The sequence below is a fragment of the Girardinichthys multiradiatus genome, chromosome 4 (genome assembly GCF_021462225.1).
Source record: "Girardinichthys multiradiatus isolate DD_20200921_A chromosome 4, DD_fGirMul_XY1, whole genome shotgun sequence".
In the NCBI taxonomy this organism is placed as follows: domain Eukaryota; kingdom Metazoa; phylum Chordata; class Actinopteri; order Cyprinodontiformes; family Goodeidae; genus Girardinichthys; species Girardinichthys multiradiatus.
The window spans coordinates 33,839,586-33,863,597 of record NC_061797.1 but is presented as its reverse complement, the minus strand read 5'-3'; the positions used below and the strand labels follow the sequence as shown (position 1 = coordinate 33,863,597).

The following is a 24,012-nucleotide window of genomic DNA, read 5'->3' as shown; positions in this document are numbered from 1 at the left end:
ATTACTTCTTCATCATGGAATCTGTTAGTGGGTGGGCTATATTAGCCATCAAGTAAACATTTTGCCCTCAAAATTGAGGTTTTGGAAGCAGAAAAATAGGCAGGCAGAAACATTTAAATGAGTTTGACACGCTGTGATGTGTAAACGACTAGGTCAGTGCATCTCCAAAACTGCAGCTGTTTGGGGTGTTTGCTGGTCTACAGTGGTCAGTATCTGTCAAATGTGGTCCTAGGTAGCTCATATTGCTGAAGTAATGTTTTTGATAGACTTCAGAATACACGGTGCATCACGTTTTTATTCTTATGGGGCTTCATACCAGTTAGGTTGGGGAACAATGAAAGAAGCTTCCCTGCTCTGACAAATCATGTTTTTTTTTTTCCATCACATAGATGAACACATGTCCAAGATGCAGTCAGTTAGTCCAGCAGAGGAAGTGTGATGCTTGTTTCCAAGCTGAACAACCTCATGTGGATGTTTCATTGAGACGTACGTCATACCTAGGTCTTGCAATGGTATTTCCTGATCGGTGTGGTCATGTGTAATGGGATAATAAACCTTGACACGAAGCAAAAATGGTTCTGGAATGATCTGAGGAGTACAACAAGGTGTTGACCCAACTTCCAAATTTCTCAGATCTCAGTCCACTCAAGCATCTGTGCTTGATAAATAAAATGAATCCATAAATCCCCCACCTTGCAACTTACATTACTTAAGGATCTGCTAATATCTTGGTGCCAGATGTCAAAGGTATCGAGTTAAGTCCATGCCTCAACGAATCTGGCCTGCTTTGGCAGAAAAAGGTGGAACAAACTATTGGGCAAGTGGTCATAGAGTTGACCATTTATAGATGTACAGACGAAAAAGTCCATATAATTTGTTTTTGTAACTGTGTTTTTGTTGAATATATTTTTGTAAGCTTTTATGGTAGTGTGTAAAGTTATGTACCTGTTCCGGGTACTGGCACATCTTGAGCCAGAAGAATGATTTAAAATATTTTTGCTGGTTATATTTATCTTGTTTCATTGTATTTTTATAATAATTACTGTCTTTTCTTATTTTGTTAATTTGCACATTGTTTTTAACAATGTTTCCTACTTCCTTTCCCCTCTCTCTCTCTCTCTCTCTCTCTTTCTCTCTATCTATCTGAAATACAAAATTGTATCACCTTCACCCAGTCTTCATCAACCCGCTCCCCCTCCTCCTTTTTACCTCCTGAAAACCATCTCGTCTGTGTGTCATACATAATAGGCCCAGTGCAGGTCTGCTCTTGTCACACATGGGAGGAACTCCTGTGTTTTTTAATACATTTTTAATCCTGCCATTTGATGCCCCCCTTGTCCACCATAATTTGTACTGACTGCTGAACAAAATCAAAGGACATGTACTTGCTGCTTGTCGCCTCTGCTGTTTTCTGCTACAAAAAATGCATTTTCTATAGCATTTTCCCCCTTTTCTCCCGCCCCTCCACACATACTATGGTATGTTTATTTTGACATTAAAAGTGGAACTGTATAAAAGTGGTAGGTGTTGCAAGTCTCCCCTCATTAGATGTCTGTTCCCTTTGCTGTATTGCTGTGTGTGTGTGTACTGGTTCACGATAATATGGTGAATATTCTGTTTTCCACTGACATATATTGTACTTCTTAGATTAAAATTTACACAATTCATTGTGTAAATGCTTATCATTTCCACCTGTCTCATATTAAATTCCCCTCCACTAGCCTGTTTATATAGACCCTGGGGATATCTAAAAGGGTGGTGCAACAAACTCTGAGTCTTTACTAAATACAGGCAGGAACAATGCTGTCTCTCAAGTCCAGCAGATGGGAGCAATCTGCCCCCTTTTGTTTCTTTATCCTGTTGCATTACTTTTAATTGCAGCCACAAAATAATGGATGAAGTGAAGAGAAAATGATGTATAGTCCTTCCAGAACTTGCTGGAGGGACACAATATATCCCGTCTGGCCTGAGAACACCTTGGGATCCCCCAGAATAAGCTGGAGAACGGGTCGAGGGATTCTCTTGGACCCATTGTCCCCGCGACCCGATCTCGGATAAGCGGGAGACAATAGATGGAATGGGAGATTTTTTTTAAAATTTAAATCTCCCATCTGCCTTTCAAACTAAATAGAGCAATTTGTGTCCCTTCTGCATTTTTGTGCTATTTAGTCCTTTTGAAAATATAGTTTTAATATACTACTAATGCAATTTGATTTCTAGTTTTATTTTTGTTTTTATTCCCTGTGGAATAAAAACAAAATTGAACTCGTTTTCCACAGGTGAAGTTATTGTTTTTTAATAGGTTAAAATGCTTTTATGTACTGTAAATCTACCAGTCTGCATATATGTATGGAAGGGGCAAAAAGGTTTTCAAACAAAGGCTCTCCAAAATCATTACATGGGTGACCCTAAACTACTTGCCTAAGTATTAAAATGTAAAATGTTGACAAAAAAATTTGTAATAAGGATAAAACAGATTTCTGTGGTTTTATTTATTTACTATTTAATCATGTTTGGTCTTTTTCCCTCTTCCTTTTATAAATTATTCCCTGTGGCCCTCAAACAAACAATTTTTTTTTTATTTATTTGGCCCTTAAAACTGAAGTTAAATACGCCTGACGAACAGTACCACCAGAGTCCATTGCTAAAAGGATATTATCAAAAATCCCTTACACTGCAAACGTGGTGCTGTGATGAGTTTTAAACCCAAGCTCAAACACCTTTAAAACTGGATATTTAACTAGTATTGAATTCAAGTAAGTATAAACAATTGTATTCTAGTATCTTTAAACAAATGGTGAGTCGGAAACCAGTCCAAGGTTCTATAAGACAGAAGTGTCTAGACCAAATTTCTGAGCAGAGTTTTCTCAGCAGCAAAACATGTGATGTACAAAGATTTGTAGTTCCTGATTCTTGAGAGGGCAGAATAGTGTTTTTAACCCACTTGTGTAGGTCTTTCTTCATGGAGTTTGTATGTAAGGATTGTGTAGATACTTTACCAGTCTAAAATGAACCATGATAACAAAGTTAATTAGATTTTTTAAATTTTCTCTTTGTTCCTACACTATAACGCTGTGAACAGTGTTATCATGTTGCCTGTTGCATCAAAACGTCTTACAAACATATGTTAGGTTAGCAGTGTGGCCACTATGGTCTATGCGGTTGCATAGACCATAGTGGCCAATCCATGGTGGGTTTAAATTTTTTAAATGGCTATTATTTTCACCAGAAGAGCAGTGTTTTACAAAAACTTAGTGGTGTTCAATTGATAAGATGTTTGTTCAAAATGTTTTAAGTATGTTTATTATTACAAGGGAATATGTTTAAGAAAACACAATGGAAAATGTGGAACGATATAAACAGAATCTGTTGAAACCAGTACAGGTGCTGTGTAGTATTTCAGAATATTCTATTTCAGAATATACTATTATCTTTTTCAATCTAATACTTTGAGACAGCTGAGATGCTGATTTCTTCAGTAGTGTTGTACATTTTGATGCCATCCTGCTAATGGCCTGTTGTGTTTTATAGAAGAAATATGCTTAGCTGAGGGTGAATAATCATTCACTTGTAATCATCAATAAATATATTGTTTTTGGCAGTGTTGGAAGATTTCTGTGATTATTATTAAAATAAGATGGCCATGTTTGTGTTCATCGATTAGCTTTAGATTAGCCCTGTCTCCTTGTTTCCAGCATGCACTTATTTGTAAGGCCTAGGAAATCTGACCTCAGATTATTAACTACTTCCATGATTAGTTCATTCATTCATTTCAAATGTGTAATGTAATTACTGGGATTTTTACAAATCTGAAAATTACAAGTTGATGCATCTTAATGCTTCCTATTTGACCTAAACCTTTTTTGTTTTGTTTGTTTTGCTTTTCAGTGTGAGAATTGTGCACCACTTTACAATGATAAACCCTTCAGGTCAGGTAATCAGCTCCAGCCTATGAACTGTCGACTCTGTCTGTGTTATGGCCACGCCATCTCTTGTCATTATGATGTCCAAGCTGATGAGCATCCAGATGAGCACTATCGAGGAGGAGGAGGAGTCTGTGACCTCTGCATGCACAACACTACAGGTGCTGTCTTATTTGAAGAAGTTATTGATACACTGACAACCACTGACAGTTTCAGGATGTAAAGCAGATGTTCAGCAGGGTAACCTCATAAAAGCATCTGGACCTGATGGTGTTTCTGGAAAGGTGCTCTGGGCCTGATCAGCTGTCACAGATCTTCACCGAAGTCTTCCACTTCTCCCTGACACAGGCTTTCATTCCTGTTTGAAGTCTGCTTTAATTATACAGCAATTCCAAACACAATTCACTGACAGCCTGAACGATTTCCACACTGTTTCTCACACACATTGTCACTAAATGCCTGGAATAGCTAGTCCTAAACCACGTGAAGGCCAGCTTTCCTCTTTCTCTCGACCCCCATCAGTTTGCCTATTGAACAAACAGGTTAAGGGAGGCCATAATAGCTGATTGATTATAGCTTAGCCTTCAACATGATCATTCCCAACATATTAGAAATATTAGGAAATTATCTGATGTGGGGCTTCCCAAACTCACCTGCTCCTAGATTCTCAACCTTTTCACCAACTGCTAACAGACTATCAAACTTTAACTCAACCTTTCTACTAGTGCTCAAACTGAGCACAGGCTCCCCAGAGGGGAGCCCAGCGCTCTACAGTCTATCAACTACAGAGTACACACTAGCAACAACATAGTGAAGGTTACAGATGATACAAAAATAGGGGAGATAAAACTGCCTACCAGAACAAGGTACTGAATGTGTCTTTGTGGTGTTTGGCTAATAATCTATTTCTGAAAAGCACAAAGAAAAAGGAAATGATACTTGACTTTAGGAGACACAGAGCTGAGCCACCTCCCCTCCTGTAAATGGAGAACCTATTGAGAGATTTTTACATTCCTGCACAGCATTGTCTCTGCTGACCTAATGTGAGCAGCAAACACCTCCAGCATCATCAAGGAAGGGACAGCAGTGTCTGCACAATCTGAGAATTCTCTAAAGGTATAACATATGCGAGAAGCTGCTGGTGACCTTTACCACTTGGCTAAAGAGAGCATCCCACCATGCTGCATCGGTGTGGCTCACAAACTGTGCAAATTCTGATTGCAAGAGGCTCCAGAGGATGCACACACACTCCTGCCGCTGATGACCACACATCTCATCGATTCAACAACAAGAGATCTCTCCCACCCTGCAGTTCACCTGTTTGACCCGCTTCCCTCCAAAAGGCGGTACAGGTCCATCAAAACCAGGGCCAACAAATTCAGGAACAGTCTTTTTCCGCAGGCCATCACAGTATTTTTTTTTTTTTTTCTTTTATAACCGTGTCCTGTCCAGCAGAGTAGCACTCAGAATTGTTGCCTGAGTGCTACTGACTGCCAAGAAAAATGGCTAATGGTATAATGGTCTGCTTGATATTTATTAACTTTATTAGAAACTGTTTTTTCAATTGGAATGGACACGGAGACGGAAATGAAAAGGAAAAAAAGGAAGCAAGAAAGAGAGAGGTGGGGCAAAAAGGAAAAAGGAAGAGAAGAAACAAATAGAGCAGAGAAAAAAGGGTGAAGAGAAAATAAGATGACACCCTAGAAGACAGCTTCTACACCTGGAGAAACGTATATAACAGCATTGTTACCAAAAAGTGCACAGTACTAATGAATGCAAGATGTATTTAGTGGTAACTGCGGCCCAATATGGAACATCTGTCTATTTGTTAACACCTGAATTTAAACACCTGTGGGTGTAAGTGTGAGCACGCTTGTGTAGATAGGATTTCTCCATAGAAATATGCAATAGTGAGTATGAGGAACCGCAGACCTGCCCCACTGGACCCGAGACAGACACGGAGGAGATCTGAGCCACAGACATTTAAAGGCCTCCCAGAGCACGGGAAACCCAGGACTACCGCATACCCCCAGAGGAAAGCGCCAGGGGAACCACCCAGCAGCCACAGTTTAGAATCCCCAGGGAGCTGCAGCCATGGACCCAGAGACATGAGACCCAAGCAGACCCATCACTCCCCAAGCAGAGGCTTGACATGGCCAGGGGGCCCAGGCCCTGGCAAGCAGCCACCAGGAGTGGGTGGGCACACACCAAGCAACCTGCCCTGGACGCCGAAAACCATCAATACACCAGTGGTCAGAGACACCAGCCGCCGGCAGGGCATGTGGTGGGGAGGAAATAGGCACCCCATTTAATGGGTCCCTAAACTGGTCCAGGACAGGGAGCAGCCTAAGACTCAACCTGACACAAAAACAGGCACACACAGTCACACATTCCCACCCACATGTGTACACATAAAAACACTCACATACACACACCCAACGTAAAGACAGACAACAAAAGGACGTTGTACACTCATTCACACTCCCAGTACATATCCTATACTCCCAGCTCCAGGTACCGATGCCCCAAATGGGGACCAGGCCCCCAGACCCAGTAGGTGATCCCCTTCCTACGGAGGTGGAGACAGGCAGACCGCAGCAGCCCAGACTAGTGCAGGCATCGTCCGAACTCGAGCAACCCTGGCCCAGACCCCAGCCCCCAACGACCCCCGTCCCTATCCGGAGAGAGGGCCACATACAAAAGAGGGGTCTGCCTGGTCCAAACGAGCCCGCCAACCATTGCCGTCCCAGGATAAAACAATCCCAATCCCCCAATGAATTCTAATCTCAACCCCAAGTGCAACAGAACACCACCAAGCATGCTCACAACAGACCCCCTGACCTCACACCAATAAGGGACGACTGTGGCTCAGTAGGAAGAGTAGTCGTCTTGCAATCAGAAGGTTGTGGGTTCGATTCCAGCGTCCTCCTGCCATAGGTCGATGTGCCCCTGGGCAAGGCACTTAACCTCAAGCCTACCGATCTGTGTATCGGTGTATGAATGTGTGAGCGTTAGTGAGTGCAATTGGGTGAATGTGGCTCTAGTGTAAAGCGCTTTGAGCAGTCTGTATGACTGGAAAAGCGCTATATAAGTTCGGTCCATTTACCATTTACAAACTCACCCAGCAAGAGGTCCCTGGCCGGCAGCATGCACCCGGGGCCGGCGGCCCTCATCATGCCCCCGTGACCACACAAACACACCATATCAGCCACTGCAACGACAGCCTAGGGAGAAAAACCAACCAGCTCACCTCCACCTTCACTGCTCAGCTGATTCAAATGCCGCTGACCCCACATCCAAAAAGAGGACACAACCTCCACCCAACCTACATGCTGCAACCCCTCCACATCACCTTCCAGCTCGCCGCCCCGATCCCCCCCACCCGCCAAGCCTGCCCAACCATCCGGCTAACGCCATCAGACCCAGCCCGCCTGTTCATGCGACAAACAAACAAGCACCAGCCGCGTAACCAGGCCAGGCCGACCAACCGCCCCAGGCCGAGCACAACCCAGTGCACCCCCGCTCCGACTGCAACCGCAGCCCAGTGCTAGCCACCGGAGCACGCCAAAGATCGGGCACCCCGCCAACCCCATTCCTCACCTCAATCCCAGGGGCGCCCCCAGCCGCACACACTCCCACACGGCACATCTCGCTGCACTAAGCAGGCCGGCCAGTCCCTCCATCAAAGCGAAACCACATCTCAATCACTGCCACACACTGCCTGGTGAAAACCCCCAGCCAACGGACTGGGCACCGAAGCCAGGGACTGAGATCCAAAAAAATCCAAACGATCACAAAAGGGCTGAAACATCAGCCCCACCACCAATTGACCCCCAAGACCCAAACCCCAACCAGAAGACCTGCTCCGTCTCCCAGGTGCCAACCCCAAACAGCAAATAAAAAAAAGGAACCCTCACTGTCCTCTACATGCAACTTCACCCTTAGAGGTGGGTGCAGGCACCAGTGGTGAGGTTAATAAAATACACTCTCTCCGGATGCCATTGATCGTGCCCAGCCCCAAGGCCCTACATATGTGTGTCATGAAAATGTTATAAGCGAGTGTGTCTGAGTTGTACATTAAAATTGGGGCCCAGGATGCCATGGGACCGTGGAGACCCTCTTGGCACTCCAATGGCACACCCGCACACAAAGGCCATACATGAGTGGTGTTGTGATGGAGCGGGCAGAGGGAGGTGTCCTGTGATAGGGAGGGAAGGACTGGGGGGCAATATGCTCCCAGGAGCCAGCTCCCCGGCTAACCCCAATAGCCAATAGAGCAGAACAGCCGGCCCAGCGCAACAAGATTACGCTACACAAAGGAGGGCACACCCGATATGCCCAAGGAGCTGAGCCCGGGGCAGAGCCAACAGAGCGCCCAGCACCGGACAGCAACAACAACCAGGCCAGCGGAGCCAGCATAGGCACATCTACCCCCCCAGAGACAAATGAACCGAAACAGCCAAGCAGTCTAGGCCAGCCAACCAAAATTGATAGAACCAAGCGAAGCTGCAGCTCGTTCTGAGCCAACGCTACAGCAATAGTGACCCCACACATCCTTCCATACGTCTGTAGGGACACGGTAAAAACCACCAAACCCGCCGCAGCACCCACACACATTGGCCAAGGCCGCACCGCACAGGACCACCACCCCACCAACACAGCACATGGAGGACAGAAAGCAGCAAAGAGCACCCAAAGCAAAAGCTGTGCATAAAGCCCACACTGCACCATCACTGCATTAAACATTCACATTAACCACCCAACTTACATGTAAACAACTTTTACATGTATACAGCCCACACACAAACATAAAAATACACATCACCACACGAGACTTTGTGCAGTACTACAGTGCAAACCTTGTACATTTGTATTTTTGGAACCAGATAAATCTCTTTTTATTTTGTTGAACATCTGATGTTCAATCACAATAAAAGGATTCTGATCTGCATTTCTGTCTCACTTTTTACTGTGAATGTCATTGTAGAAAATGCTTAAAGTCGAAGGGCAAAACACAGATTCAATGAACAAAATCACGTGCAGTTTTGCTACCCATGCACGGAAAAATTGGCCATGATAGCTAAATACCAATAACGGTATCGGGATTCAAGTTTAATGACGTACCCCCAAATTGATCTTTCGAATATTCCTGGATTCAAACTGGGACATACCTAAAAATTTCAGAAGTGAAGACTTTTTTGTATGTATCATTTGAGTTGTATCTATTCACTTTTCTCTATAATGCCCTTTGTCACTCTTATTATAAGGAAAGAACTGTGAGCTCTGTATAAGTGGATTCTTCAGGCAGCAGGACTCTGATCCAACCTCCGCTCATGTGTGTCAGCCCTGCAACTGCAACACTGCTGGTACTGTCAAAGGTAACACAGAGTGTGCCCAGGTAAATAACGACACATCCTGCACTTTAAAGTAAATTTATAACTTGCTGATTTTGATGCTTTTCAAACTGACCGCCTTACCACCTTTTCTCTGTTGTATCTCCTCATCTCTTGCTGTGTGTCTAACATAAAGATTGGAGGACAGTGTAACTGCAAGGCTGCAGTGACAGGCCGTAACTGTAGTTATTGTTTGCCCGGTTGGTATGGTCTCAGTGCCACAAATCCAAACGGCTGCACATTCTGTAACTGTAGTGACCAAGGCACCGTTAGCACCTCATCAACAGGAGCAGTTTCCATCTGCAACCACTACACTGGGCAGTGTCAGTGTAAACTCCATGTCACAGGTAAATCTTTGAAAAATCATGGGGAAGATTATAATTGTGTATCCAAGAAGACACAGGTGTTTCTGCTCATTCAAAACAGATGAGGAGGGTTTTCATACCCTGAACTTACACTACCGGTCAAAGGTTTTAGATACATATTCTCACTTAATGGGTCTCTTTATTTTCATGACTATTTAAATTGTAGATTCTCATCAAAGGCAACAAAACTATGAATGAACCCACATGGAGTTATGTAGTAAACAAAAAGTATGAAATAACTCTAAACATTTTTATATTTTAGATTCTTCAAATTAACCACCTTTTGCTTTGATAACTGCTTTGCTCTCTTTACATTCTCTCCATGAGCTTCATGAGGTGTTCACCTGAAATAGTTTTCCAAATAGTCTTGAAAGAACTTCCCAGAGGCTTATTGAGAGACGGCCAAAGTTTAATATTCCAGTCATCATAGCAAAGGGCGTCTACTTTAAGGAATCTAAAATATAGAGCATATTTAAAATTATTTTGCAATTTATTGATGCTACATGATTGTATACTTGTTCATTCACAATTTTGATGCCTTCAGTGAGAATCTACGTACAATTTAAATAGCCATAAACACAAAGAAAACCATTAAATGAGAAAGGCGTTCTAAAATGTTTGACCGATAGTGTATGTCCCAGGCAAGTCATTTTAGGAACCTGAGGTAAGATAAATAAAAATGTAATAATTTTTTCTGTCAGATCCATATCTCATCACTATAGATGTGGGTCAGAATATAGCAGAGTGGTAAATTTGGGATGTTGCATGTTTGGCTGAGCTGTTTCTTTACCAAAACAGACCAGAGGAGCTCCCGCATTACTGCAGATGAACAAGTTGCCTAAACGTCTCGGCCTCAGACAGAGGTTGACCCACAACCCAGAGGGAGCAGTTAATTTTTTTGGGTTGAGAATCATAGCCTCTGACTAAAAGGAGCCAATTCAATTCAAATTCAAAAATACTTTATTAATCCTAAAGGGACATTAAATGTTGTTGTAGCTCATATTATACAGATTTCTTCAAAGAGTTGTTGTAGATGCTGATGGCTGTGGACAGGAAGGATCTCCTGTAGCAGTCTGTCATACAGCAGATCTGATCAAGCCTCTGACTGAAGAAACTCTGTGTTGTACTACAATTTCATGAACAGGATGCACAGGGTTCTCCATAATGTTCTTCATTTTATGAAGAATCTGTCTTTCCACAATGATCTCCAGAGGTTCCAGAGGAGTCCCCAGAACAGAGCCAGCCTTCTTTATCAGCGTGTTGAGTTTTTTTAAGTCCCTGGCTCTGATGCTGCTTCCCCAGCAGCTGATGGCAGAAGCGATCACACTCTCCACAACAGACTTATAGAAGATGTGCAGCATCTTGCTGCAAACACAGAAGGTCCTAAGCTTCCTCAAGAAGTGCAGTCTGCTCTGTAGCTTCTTGTAGATGGCTTCACAGCAGCTTCTCCACTCCAGTCTGTTGTCCCGGTGAACACCGAGGTATTTATACTCCTCCACCATCTCCACTTCTTCTCCCTTGATGGGAATAGTGTTTGACTTTTTCCTGTTTCTTTTAAAATCTACAATCATCTCCTTTGTTTCATTTATGTTCAAAATGAGATGATTGTTTCCACACCATGCACAAAGCACCATGCCAGCTTCCTGTACTCAGCTTCTTGTCCATCTCTGATCCAACCCACAACTGCAGAATCATCTGAGTATTTCTGCAGATGACAGGAGTCTGTCTTGTACTGGAAGTCTGAGGTGTACAGAGTGAAAAGACTTGGTGAAAGTACAGTCCCCTGTGGTGCTCCTGTGCTGTCACCTATCTGGTTAGACTCATAACCCTTCAGTCTCACAAACTGTGGTCTGTTTGTCAGGTAGTCTTTGATCCAGGAGATTGTTGAGGTCTCCACCTGAGTCTCCTGGAGTTTCTGACAAAGCAAATCAGGCTGAATTGTGTTAAATACACTGGAGGAATCAAAGAACATGATCCTCACAGTGCCACTGGCTTTGTCCAGATGACAGTAGGTTTGATGACATTTGATTTTCACATCCTAGTGTCTTCACACTCAGCTGTGAACCTCTCTAGTGCATGCTGAGGGGCATGGCCTGAAGAAGCCAACAGAAGTACATAATTTGCAAACGAAAAGATGAGACCCCGAGGTTCCCAAATGAGACAGCCCCCAATCCTTCACTACGCCTTGAGATCCTGTCCATGAGCCCGACAAACAGGATAGGTGGATGGAGTAGCCCTAGTGGATTCCAATGCGGAGTCCAACCTGCACAGGAAACAAGGTCGACTTTGTGCACAGCTGTTGCTTTGGACATTTACCTTACACAAGTGGGGAAAACTCGGAAACCCAATGAACAGATGCTACACGATGTTCATGAATAAAAACGTTTTATCAATAAAACAAAAATATCAGAAAGTGGGTTTATGGAGAAACCTTGTATACACAAGCACGCTTACACTCAGACCCACAGGTGTTTAGATACCGGTTTTAACAGATGCACAAATGTTCTAAATAGAGCCACTTTTACCACTAAATACATCTTGCATTGATAAGTACCGTGCACTTTTTGGTAAAAAAGCTGGTAATATGAAAATATCTGCAGGTGTAGAAGCAAGCAGGGTGTTATCTTGTATTCTCTTCATCCTTCTTTCTTTCCTCCATTCTTTTCTCCTTCTCTCCCCTTTTCCTTTTTACCACATCTCTCTCTCTTTCGTACTTCTTTTTTTTCCTTTTAATTTCTGTCTCCGTGTCTGTAACAACTGAAATAATCCGAAAAGCAGTTTCTAATAAATATCAAGCAGAGCTTTAAAGCATTAGCTGTAATGCTCAACTTGTGAAAGTAAATCTGTTGGGCTTTTTCTTGGCACTCAGACAACAATTCTGAGCGCTACTCTGCTGAACAGGATATGTTTAAAAAAAAAACAAAAAAAACAAAAGCAGGTTCAACCCTAAAACCTGAGCTAGCCCCTTTTAAAATAGGTTAAAATAACCCCCTTAAAAGAATAAATATTATAAAAACCTTTAGAGAGCCAGTGACGTAAAATTCAATAAAACACTGTTTAAATGGAGTCTTGGAATCGTTCTCAACAGTCACTAGGAGAGGGGCCAAACCAGGGACCAGGAGCCACCATTTGATCCACACTGCCAGTCCTACACTAGTAAGCACTGCTTTGTCCAGGCCACTCATTTGCTAGGCTGGCATACAGTTGTGTGTGTGTCCCAACACCCCCTGGTTGGGGGCTCAGCTCCTTTGGCATTTCCCTCGGCCACGGGAAACCGCGACGGAACAGTATCTCCGCACCACAAAGGCCTATTTTATACGGTGCATAAGTGTGCCCCCTGCTGTAATCCCCAATCGCCTTTTAGGATGTGTAGAAGTTAAACGTTACTCATAAGCCCTTATCATGCAGGTTCCATGCGACTCACTGTTCTTGACGGGGAGTAAGTGAGTGTTTGCTTACGTGAGTGAGTGCATGCTTGCTGTTCCTTTCTGCTTTCCTGTCCCTGTTCCTTTTACCTGATGTTGTGACTTTTATCTACACCACACCTGTAACTCCACCTATTGACTCCACAGCCAAATCAATTGATTCTTGTTTTCTGGAGGAATTTACAGAGGGAAAAAAACTACAAAAATGCAAAACACAATATAAACAAATCATGAAAATAAATAGAAGGATCAAATATTAGTATTTCCCACTGTGTAACATGACAAAAACTCCTAAAAAAGGCACCAAGACACCCCATAATCCAGTAGAATAAAATACCACATGGAACAGTTGCAACGCTTCCCGAGATCCACAAAACACTTGCATACCAGAAAGGAAAACTCCCTTAACTCCCCTAGCAATTCAGTGAAGATAAAGATCTGGTCCACTGCTCCAGGGCCAGGACGAATGCCCTATTACTCTTCCTGATCAGTCGGAGCCCGCTTTCTAACACTGTAAACTAGGCTTTCCGAGTAAGGCTGTGAATTGTGATCCCTCAATAGTAGTAACACACTCAAATTGGGACCATCCCAGTCTGCCACTCCATTACTGTTGTCCCGGTCCTCCATGTGACATTGAAGAGGCGTGTCAACCGTGACAGCCAGTCCAAAGCCTTCAGCATCTCGATACGAATTTCATCCACACCTGGCACTCTGCCACTGGGGAGCTTTTTAACTGCCACAATTATGGAATCACCTTCAGTGTTCAGGGTCCGCTGCCTCCACAGACGACATAGTGATCAGATTAAGGTGATCCTCAAAATGCTCTTTCCATCGCCTGACAATGTCCTGAGTTTGGGTCCGCAGTTTCACCTTCCCACACGATGTACAGTTTGGGATGACCCCTGTTTCTCCTTTCTCAGTCACTGAACGGTTTTTAAGAGCTTTCTTGAGGCCAAACAAAAGTATCTCTACACAGCCTTTGTAAATTCTTCACATTCCCAAGTTTTTGATTCTGCAGCCACAGTCCTTCCAGCTGGTCTGTACCTGTCAGGTGCTTCAGGAGTCCCCGAGGACAACCAAGCCTTAAAGGTCTCCTTCAGCTGGACAGCTTCCATCACCATTGGTGACGACCAGCGATGTGTGCCGCCATGACAGGCACATATGGCAATTGCGATTCAAAACGAATATTTCCTTTTTACACATTTTTCACTAGTAAATATTTATGCAAACACTGTATAATTTTTCTTCCAATTCAGTTATTGACTATGTTGAGTTGGTCTGTCAAAAACAGTTCCTATCAAATACCTAACCATATTGTTGTTTCTGGTTGTAATACGGAAAAAATGCCAACAAACTTACCACTGCATCTCCTTAGTAAATCTGAACTGTAAATTTCTTTAGTGCCCAATGAGGTTTGATGATAGGCACAAATGAACAGTAAATTTCCCTGTTACTCTCCTTAATTGTCCAACAGGTTTGCCATAATTAATCCATATGGGCTTTCACTGAAGTGCACACAAGCAAAAATCTATACACTGGGTGCACATTATAAAACAAGCATGCATATATACACAAGTTTTGTGGTAGCCAAAATAAACAGGCTTTTCTACTAGTGGTGCTTCCAGCCGTTGTGCCTCTCTCCTTGATAAATGGTTTCACTCTATCCCTTGTGTGTCTTTGAAGACTAGGCTCATATGAAAGGCAAAACTGGCCAGCGCTTCTCAGCTCACCGCATCATGCTTATTGCTAAGCCTTGCTATCAAGGGTCTGTGTTGTGCATGAGAGTGTGTGCATGTGCAATGTTGGTGTGTTTTTGTAAGAGATGGATGTGACCATGAGTTGAAGTTCATTTATTTTTCTCTAACTCTGTGTTGCGGGAGTGTTTGTACATAAAAATGTCTCTGTGTTTGTGACTGTACATGCACATTTATGTGCACGTATGCCATCAAGGACTTAGCTGGTATTTAATTCTCTAATTCAGTGCCAAGTTGATTAAAACAAACTGCTGCAGCCCCTTGTATTTCTTCACACTTCTTACAAGACCCATTTTTTCTGTCCTTGTTTGTGTGGTTGCTCCCACAGGTATTTTTCAGAAATGAGATTTGATTATGGCAATTTATTACCGCCAAGCTGATACTTTGTGTAGAGCAATGGCAGGCATGCTTCTGAAGGATGGGATTGAAATGTGTGCGCACAGATGCAGATACACACATGCAGAAAACTGTGTATGCTCATAACAAGGTGCCAGAGTGGAGTGTGTTCATAATAGTGCTTGAAATGGTGATGCATGAGCCTGTTAACCAGCTGGCTACTGATAAAAAGCTTGGCCATGCTACTGAAAGCACACACAAGCAAGTACACACATGTTCACAGGGGCATCTTGAGACAAAATACATTGTTTTGTTTTGATCTAATATAATTTAAAACACAATTATCCAATATTTTTACTGTTTCTTTTTTATTCGTCTCTCCGTCCTTCAGGTTATTACCTCAAGAGTTTTGCTTTTTAGTAGATAGTCCACTTCCAAAAATGCAGCTTGGCATGGTTTGGCAATGTTTTAACTACATAAAAATAAAAGAAATTAGAATAAAAATGCCGGTAACTCTTTATATTAGTTTGTCTAGTTAATGAGTTAAATAATGTATTCATCATAATCAAATCCAAATCTAAGCACAATCTAGTATCATTGAACTATTATTGAATATGATCCATGGAGAAAAAATTATCCATAACTATAAAATCATTAAAGTTGGTGGGTCAGAAGAAATACAAGTGTTGGACACAGGCACTAACACAGATGTACTGGTATGTTTCCATTAATCTCTGTGTGCACCCACAAATTCATAGCCACCCACATATGAACATGTGCTCCCTCATAAACGACTGTCGTGACTGCATTGCCGCCAGGCATCCATTTAGGGACAGATTGCCTGTCATAGAATACGTATGGCATATTCAAATAAGCACACACTCACGCTGCATATCATAGTTTAACTAGCCTTAAAGCTTCACATTGCTTCCGTGGCTATCAAACCTCCTTTGGCATGAAATTGATTTTTATTACTGTTTGATTATTAAATATAAATATGAGAGGAACACTGTAAAGAAATGAGTTTATTATTTAAATGCCTATACTAATGAAAATCTAATTTAGTGTTGATTGTATAGCTCTAATCTAGACCTTTTTAAAATACGAAGTCATTAAGTGTTTGGGAGGTGAATCTAATGCTAATGTTTTAGTGTTGCTATAGAAATAACTTTTTTTTAAATTTCAGTCTTGCATCTTTCTATTTCCTCTTTCTTTTCCTCAATTCTTTTCTGTACAAGTGCTTTATTTATTTATTTATTGCTCTGTAAAATTAAGTGTTTGGCCTGAGGTGAGTGATCCATCATGAGGAGAGGGCCTGGCCCTAATGATGGCAGTTTTATTCACTCACCAACCATTTCTCTTGCTCTCTGAATCTCACACACACACACACACACAGGTCGGCAAAAAGAGGGTTTATTCAATACCTGCTTAATGAACAAAAACAAAAGCTGTTACTTAGATTTTTTCTAAATCTCCTGCTCACTTTTGCTTTTTATCCAGGTTTGTCATGTGACCATTGTGAGTTTGGATATTGGAATCTTTCCCACCCAGATGGCTGCATCCCATGTAACTGTGACCCCTTGGGTTCCCTCAGTTCATTTTGTGAGCCTGATGGGGGGCAGTGCGAGTGTAAGCCTGGGGTGGGAGGCCGGCAATGTGACTCCTGCGGCAGGGGCTTGTATGGTTTAAGACTCGAGGGATCCTGTGCCCCTTGCAACTGCTCACATGATGGGACGGTACCTGGGACAAACTGCGACCCGTACACAGGCCAGTGTGTATGTAAGGTATGTACAGGTGCATCACAGTAAATTACAATTTTAGTAAAAAATGTGTTCGTTACAGAAATATAGTTTAATATGGGAAACTTATGCTAATAGTTTTGTTCCATTCAGGGTGATATGTTTCAAGTGTTTATTCCTCATACTATTGACTGTAATGTCCTAAAATTCATTAACAGTAATTTCAGTCTACTGAAGATGTCAATTTACTGAACACTACATGCACTCAATATTTGGTTGGGCTCCTTTTGCATGAATTACTATTTAATGCAATGTGACATGGAAGCAATCAGCCTATGGCTCTACTGAGGTATTAAGGAAGCACAGCGTTACCAAAGTCATTCAACAGTGTGGAGGTACTTTTGGCAGTTTAGGCAAGTTCCAACTCCTAATGGAAATGATATCAGCATCTCCATAAAGCTTGACTACATAGGCTATTTCTTGTTAGACAACTGCACAAACGTTGGACTTAGTACAACTATGTGGACCAACACTAGCAGATGACATAGCTCATCAGATCCTCCTGACTGTGCAAACTTCACACTGAGCCGTAAGCAGCTTGGATTATATGCTTCTCCTCTCTTCCACAAGACTTTGGGACATTGATTTTAAACTGCAATGCAAAATCCAGACTATGAACCACTTTGCAACAGTCCAATCCTTTTTCTGCTTAGCTCAGGTATGACACTTTTGACAGCTCTGGTTCAGAAGTGCCTTTAAATAAGAAACTGTCCTGGATCTGGTGGCTCTTGACTGGTTTCTGCCACAGTCCATACCTTGTGAATCTCTCTTAAACTATTAAATGAGATTAACCTTTAAGGCAGTAATTATGCCAGTTGATTTTTTACTTTTTGTACCACACTTTTTCCTTCCACTTAACGTTCTCTTAATATTCTTGGAAAGATCACTATGTAAACAGTCAGCTTCTTTCGTAAACACCTTTTGTTGATTACCCTCCTTTTAGAGGCTTCGATCACTGTTAGACAACTGTAGAGTCAGTGGTCCATAATTGTTAAAAATCCCTCTTTTGTTTTGGTCTAATGCAGAATCATTATTTCTGACAAACTGAATTTTTGGTTTTCATTACCTATAATAGTGAAAAATACCAGAAAACAATTTAAATATATCATTGTATGTGTGTAATGAATCAATGTATTGAAAGACTTTTTTTATGGAATTAGTGAAAAAAACAAACCAGTTTGAGGATATTGTTACTCTAGGGCTTCAAATTCCAGTACTTGAGGGCCCATGTTCTGCATCTTTTTGATGTGTCTCAAGTCCAACACACCTGAATGGAAAGGACTGAATTACCTCCCCATGCACTCAAGTTCCTCAGAGTCCTGCTAATGACCTAATTATGTGATTCAGGTGTGCATCTAAAAGTTGCAGGACACTGAGCCTCGAGGACAGGACTTTGACACCCTAACTTATTCAGGTCCACCTACATCCTTTTTTATACTCACATTTTTATTGTACACCTTTATGTAAAACACTGACTTCCTTAAATACTGTATTGCACAAAGAACGTTTTTCTGCACTCTTAGGCCTGAAAAGGTTGATCTATACCGCCGAATGGTGCTTGTTGGGACTAAATTGTTTTGTTTTGTTTGTTAGGTTTGGGGTTTTTTTCCCCAAAGAAATTATCTTTATTTCGAATAATTATTTGGGATTAAGTTATGAAATACTTTCATACTACCGGTACATGAAAAGCTGCAAATATAACATTAATTGTTTGATTTAGAAATAAAACGAAAGGATTTTTACACTTAACTCAGGCTAAAAATAAAATAAAAACAATATAAGTTCAAAACAATGACAGAATTTGAGACAATAAATCAGAGTAAGGAAAAGACAATAGATTAAAATGCATTAAATGATAAAGTCTCGACTTTTTTGAGGTAGCACATTTAGTGTACTTGCTTGATCATTTAAATGTTACAACAGTTTAAACATTTTTTTTTTTTTTTTTTTTTTTTTACTTTTTATCTCAATCCCTAACATTGCTTTATCAGAAACATGTAGAGGGCCATCATTGTGATTCATGCCGTCATGGTTACCACACACTGGAGCAGCGCAACAGCCTGGGCTGCTTGCCGTGTGTGTGCGACATCAGTGGAACTGTGTCGGAGGGTGTGTGTGACATGAAGACTGGACAATGCCCCTGCAAGGAAGGAGTGGAGGGTGCCCACTGTAGCAGCTGTGCTCAAAACTTCTTTAACAGTAGTTTAGACCTTGAAAGTAAGAAAACACAAAACTTAAGACATTTGTTACACCTTTATCATTCAACAGCATTTTATAAGCTTAACTTTTTATAGTAGAAGTTGTAGAATATGATTTAGCCGTCACATAAAACAACTTGTTTGTATCTTTGTCAGAAGGTTTGTCCCATGGCTGTGTGCCATGTATCTGCGACCCCAGGGGAACAGTAACGGGGTCAACTTGTGACAGCACCACGGGGCAATGCGTTTGTATCCCATCACGACATGGAAAGGACTGTAGTAGCTGCAGACCCGGTGAGTTAAAATAACTGACTGACAGATAATAAATGGGTTATTAACAAAAAGAAAAGAAAACATTACTTCTAATAAGTTATAGCTATGTTATGGAAGAATTTCTTTAACACTCTGTGTCGGAAATAAAGAACAAGAAAAATGGTCCAGGCTTTGAGCTTTTGTTGAACATGGGTTATGCACATTTTCATTTCAGATTTTTTGCGTTTTTGTGTTCTGCTATATGCTTGTCAGCTTTTTTAAAAAAAAGATTTTTATATGTATGGTCTGTACCTACTTGTGTTTTTATGATTAGGCTTGTGTGATAAAAGCAGCAAAACGTTAGTGATGGACGTGAGAAGAAAAGAGAAAAATAAGTTGGATGGAGACACCAAACTACATAATTTCCACAAAATATTAATATTTTACCTTAAAAAATGTTTTGCTAAAATGTATATACAGATAAGTTATCTGCGAGAAATGTCATTTTAGGTGCACAAATGTCCTAAATGCTCTGGTCACAAGGTTAACTTTTACGTCTGTTTATCTGTTCTGTTTTTGGGTTTTTGAAATTTTACTCTTTTGGTTTTTTTTACCTTTTTCTCCTGCGACTCTGGCAGATTAATGAATTCTACGTACTGCTTATCTTGACTACCTGACCTGTCATAGTTACTTAACAATTTGAAATGAACAGGTCTGTCCCCCTGTCTCAATGAGACTACCTGTATAAAAAAGGTTTATTATTAATAATAATAAAATGTTCATATGCCTACATTTTACCTAGAGAATTTTAAAAGATTTCGTCAAAATTACATGAAAATGTTGTGTATTTATGTTTACGTTTTCATAATAATCTCTGAGAATGTTTGTTTTTAAATATTTAAGCAGTAATATTTAAATAGCTTTATTATTGCAGTGGCATTTTATGGTTCACATCTAATCTGTAATGTCTGCCTGAGTGGTTTACAGAATAGTTAATGTATTTATTAGTTCACAGGCATTGAGAAAAATAATCTCAAATGATATATGTCTTGAAACCTGGAGTGCCTAATGTAACCTCAGACACTTTTATTAGTTTTGGGTTAAGTTTTATTACAGATGACTAAAGACCTAACTAGTAGTTTTAAACTGTATTAAACTCCCTTACCAATCATTTACCCTGGTATTAATGTATTTGTCTTTTGTGTGGAGTGATAAAATATTTTAAAAAGAATATGCATTTTTCTTTGAAATACTGCACTGCATGTTTAATTGCAATATCAATTTATTTACATTTACATTTGTTTCTATCCAGGCTTCTACCTCACTCCAGATTACAGCATGTGTTTGGAGTGTGACTGCCATCCTATGGGAGCAGTTCAGCTTACTTGTGAGAGCCAGAATGGACAGTGTGTCTGTGCTCATCCCTCAGTGGGAGGAAGGCGCTGTGACCAATGTCGTGAGATGTTCTTTGGATTCAACCCTGGTCTGGGAAGGTAGGATTATCTTAACCTCTCTTACACTTTTAAGAAACCAAAGAAAAATGTTGTACATCTTAGTGTTTTTCTTCCAGTTAATTTAATCTGCATTAGAAAAACATAATGGATTTATGTATCTATTCATAGTGTGTGCATGCATCCAGGTGCAGTCCCTTTTAAAGAGAGTTTGTAGAAAGGTGAGCAAACAGATGACTTACATGAGTTAAGAACTGCTTTGACCTTTGGTGCTCATGTTGCTACCTGCAGGCCATCTGACATGCTAGCACAGCTTAAAACACTCATCCACAAATGACTGTTCACTGTAGACAAAGTGTTAAACTTGTCCATACACACACACACACTGTACAAGGTTTCATAGTGGATGGATTGACCACAAACTGTTTGACCAGTTGTCCACTCTGTGTGTGTATATTCGTATATTAATGTGTATTTTCGCTGACCTTGTCTGATAGCTTTAGTTTCTGGTGTGGCTTCATTAGAGATGACATCAGGCTGTGGCTGAGATCTCTCAGCTGTGAAGAAGGATGGAGATGGGTTAGAATAAAACATGCATTTATAAAATTCAAATTAGATTGCTCGGTATTTTTTCCTGGAAAAACAATTTTTTCTATTAAAAAAAAAAAGAGAACTTTATGGAGCATATAAACATTTGATATGTTTGTCATCATTAAATAGCTCCTAGTTTTATTTTTACAATTTAATGACTATGCTTATCCAACTACCACAACGTTAAAGTTAGTTCAGTAACTTGTGCTTCAAGCCTGAGAGGTTTCCAAACACTGAATCTTAATGGGTCAGGATGTTTAGAGGGATTCACTTTAATGACGAATGAAAAGGAAATCCTCATTCAGTGTTGATAAGAGGACATGATACAGAGTTGCAGACACCAACACCCAGCAGGCATTTTTTGGATGATGGATTTAACAGTGCCCCATGAGATGGTCAAAGGTTGAGATATTGTTTTATAACCCAACCCGGCCCTAAACTTCTCCACAACTTTATCCTTGACCAAACTTCTTAACCTTTACAGAAGAGTTTTATTTATTCTGAGATTAAATTACACACATGTGGAATCTGTTTTACTAATTAGGTGACTTTCGAAGAGAACTGATTGCACTGGATTTTATTTGGGCATCAAAGTAAAGGGTCTGAGTGTGAATGTATAGCAGAGTTTTGATTTTTATTCTTTTTTATAAATAAAATCAAAAGCCTTGTCCTTCCATTTCACTATGATGCATCACTTTGTATTGACTCATATAAGTCCAAGGGATATGCCTTTGTTTTGCAAGATAATTTATATGTTTATAATGCTGTATAAAGATTTGTGCATTGTTAGTGTTTTATATTTTTTATTGAAAGGTTTTCATTATAGACATACAAACATTCCAAAGTTGCCAATGGGAAAAGAAACAAAACAAAAACCCCACCCCATATTAATAAAAAACCCAGTCCTCGCTGTCATTTAAATACTATACAAACAACACATAACAGTATACACTGCTGCACAATATCAGACCAACCGCTATAACTAAGCCATCTATTCCTGAACGTGTGTCGAGGGTTGATTGAAGAAAGGAAGAAAAGGTTTCCAAATCTGGTGAAATTTCTTCTGCGAGCCTCTCATCAGACATCTGATCTTCTCCCATTTTAAAATTGATTATACATGTTTAATCCAGTGTATTACTGTGGGTGGGGCAGCATCTCTCCACCTCAAAAGGATTAAGCGGCGTGCCAGCAAGGTTGAAAAAGCAATAACTTTGTGTACCCCAACAGGTAAATTCAACCCCTCAGGAACAACCCCAAAAAGCAGCATGGCTAGATTCATGGTGATTTTAACTCCAAGAACAGCAGAAAGGGCTTCACAAACATCTCCCTAAAATTCTTGTATTTTAGGACAAAACCAAAACATGTGAATTAAAGTAGCTTCCTCAAATTTACATCTATCATAGGTTGGATCTATTTCTGGATAAATCTTAGCCAATTTGGATTTGTGAAGGTGCACCCGGTGAACAACTTTAAATTGACTAAGGGAGTGTCTTGCACACATGGAGGAGGAGTGGATTCTCTTTAAAACTTTAGCCCTAATTGCCTCACTGATTGTGATTTGCAAATCTTGCTCCCAAGCCGCTTTTATTGCAGGGATGGGAGGGAATTGCAAATGAAAAATCAGTCTGAAAATGGCCAAAATCACTCCTTTCTCACTTGGATTGAATGATTTCAGTTCATCAATTATAGTGTCAGCTGGGTTATCTGGGAACCCTGGGATGGAACCTGAAACATAATGCCTGACTTGTAGGTACCTAAAGAAATGAGATGTGGGGAGGTTATATTTGGAGGACAGCTGTGCAAAAGAGGCAAATTTATCTTCAATAAAAAGATCTTTAAAATACCTCAGGCCCTTTTTAAACCAAATGTTAAAAGTGGCATCTTGCATCGAAGGGGGGAAAAAAAACATTTGATGGTATTGTATTGGAAAGGCTCATATTTCGAAGGCCAAAGTATTTCCTAAATTGTGAATAAATTCTAATGGAGCTAATAACTACAGGATTGACAATTATCTGGTTCGTAGAAATGGGTAACGGTGCTCCTATTACTGATGATAGAAAATGAGTCACAAGACTGTTTCTCCAGTTCGACCCAAATAGGGCCTCTTTTATCAGAGTAATAGTATAACTAGAATGACAGACACCACACATTAGTTGCCTAATAATAGTATCTATGATTTGGGAGAGCCATTCCACCATCTTGTTTTGATTTCTGGAGATGGTCTTTTCGCAAGCGTGGCTTTTTCCCATTCCAAATATACAGTACAGACCCAAAAGTTTGGACACACCTTCTCATTCAAAGAGTTTTCTTTATTTTCATGACTATGAATATTGTAGCTTCACACTGAAGGCATCAAAACTATGAATTAACACATGTGGAATTATATACTGAACAAAAAAGTGTGAAACAACTGAAAATAGGTCTTATATTCTAGGTTCTTCAAAGTAGCCACCTTTTGCTTTGATTACTGCTCCGCACACTCTTGGCATTCTGTTGATGAGCTTCAAGAGGTAGTCACCTGAAAT

The 24,012-nt window shown here is 40.8% G+C and overlaps 1 protein-coding gene across 1 annotated transcript in view; it reads left to right on the top strand.

Annotated features, from left to right (window-relative positions):
• Window positions 1–24,012, top strand: part of ush2a (Usher syndrome 2A (autosomal recessive, mild)) — a 360,158-nt gene that overhangs the window by 62,400 nt on the left and 273,746 nt on the right. The window contains exons 14-20 of the mRNA XM_047364117.1: window positions 3,889–4,084; window positions 9,191–9,321; window positions 9,453–9,663; window positions 16,697–16,980; window positions 18,987–19,212; window positions 19,350–19,487; window positions 20,758–20,938. Of these exons, the coding sequence (XP_047220073.1) occupies window positions 3,889–4,084; window positions 9,191–9,321; window positions 9,453–9,663; window positions 16,697–16,980; window positions 18,987–19,212; window positions 19,350–19,487; window positions 20,758–20,938 (1,367 nt within the window). The remainder of the gene's footprint in view (window positions 1–3,888; window positions 4,085–9,190; window positions 9,322–9,452; window positions 9,664–16,696; window positions 16,981–18,986; window positions 19,213–19,349; window positions 19,488–20,757; window positions 20,939–24,012) is intronic.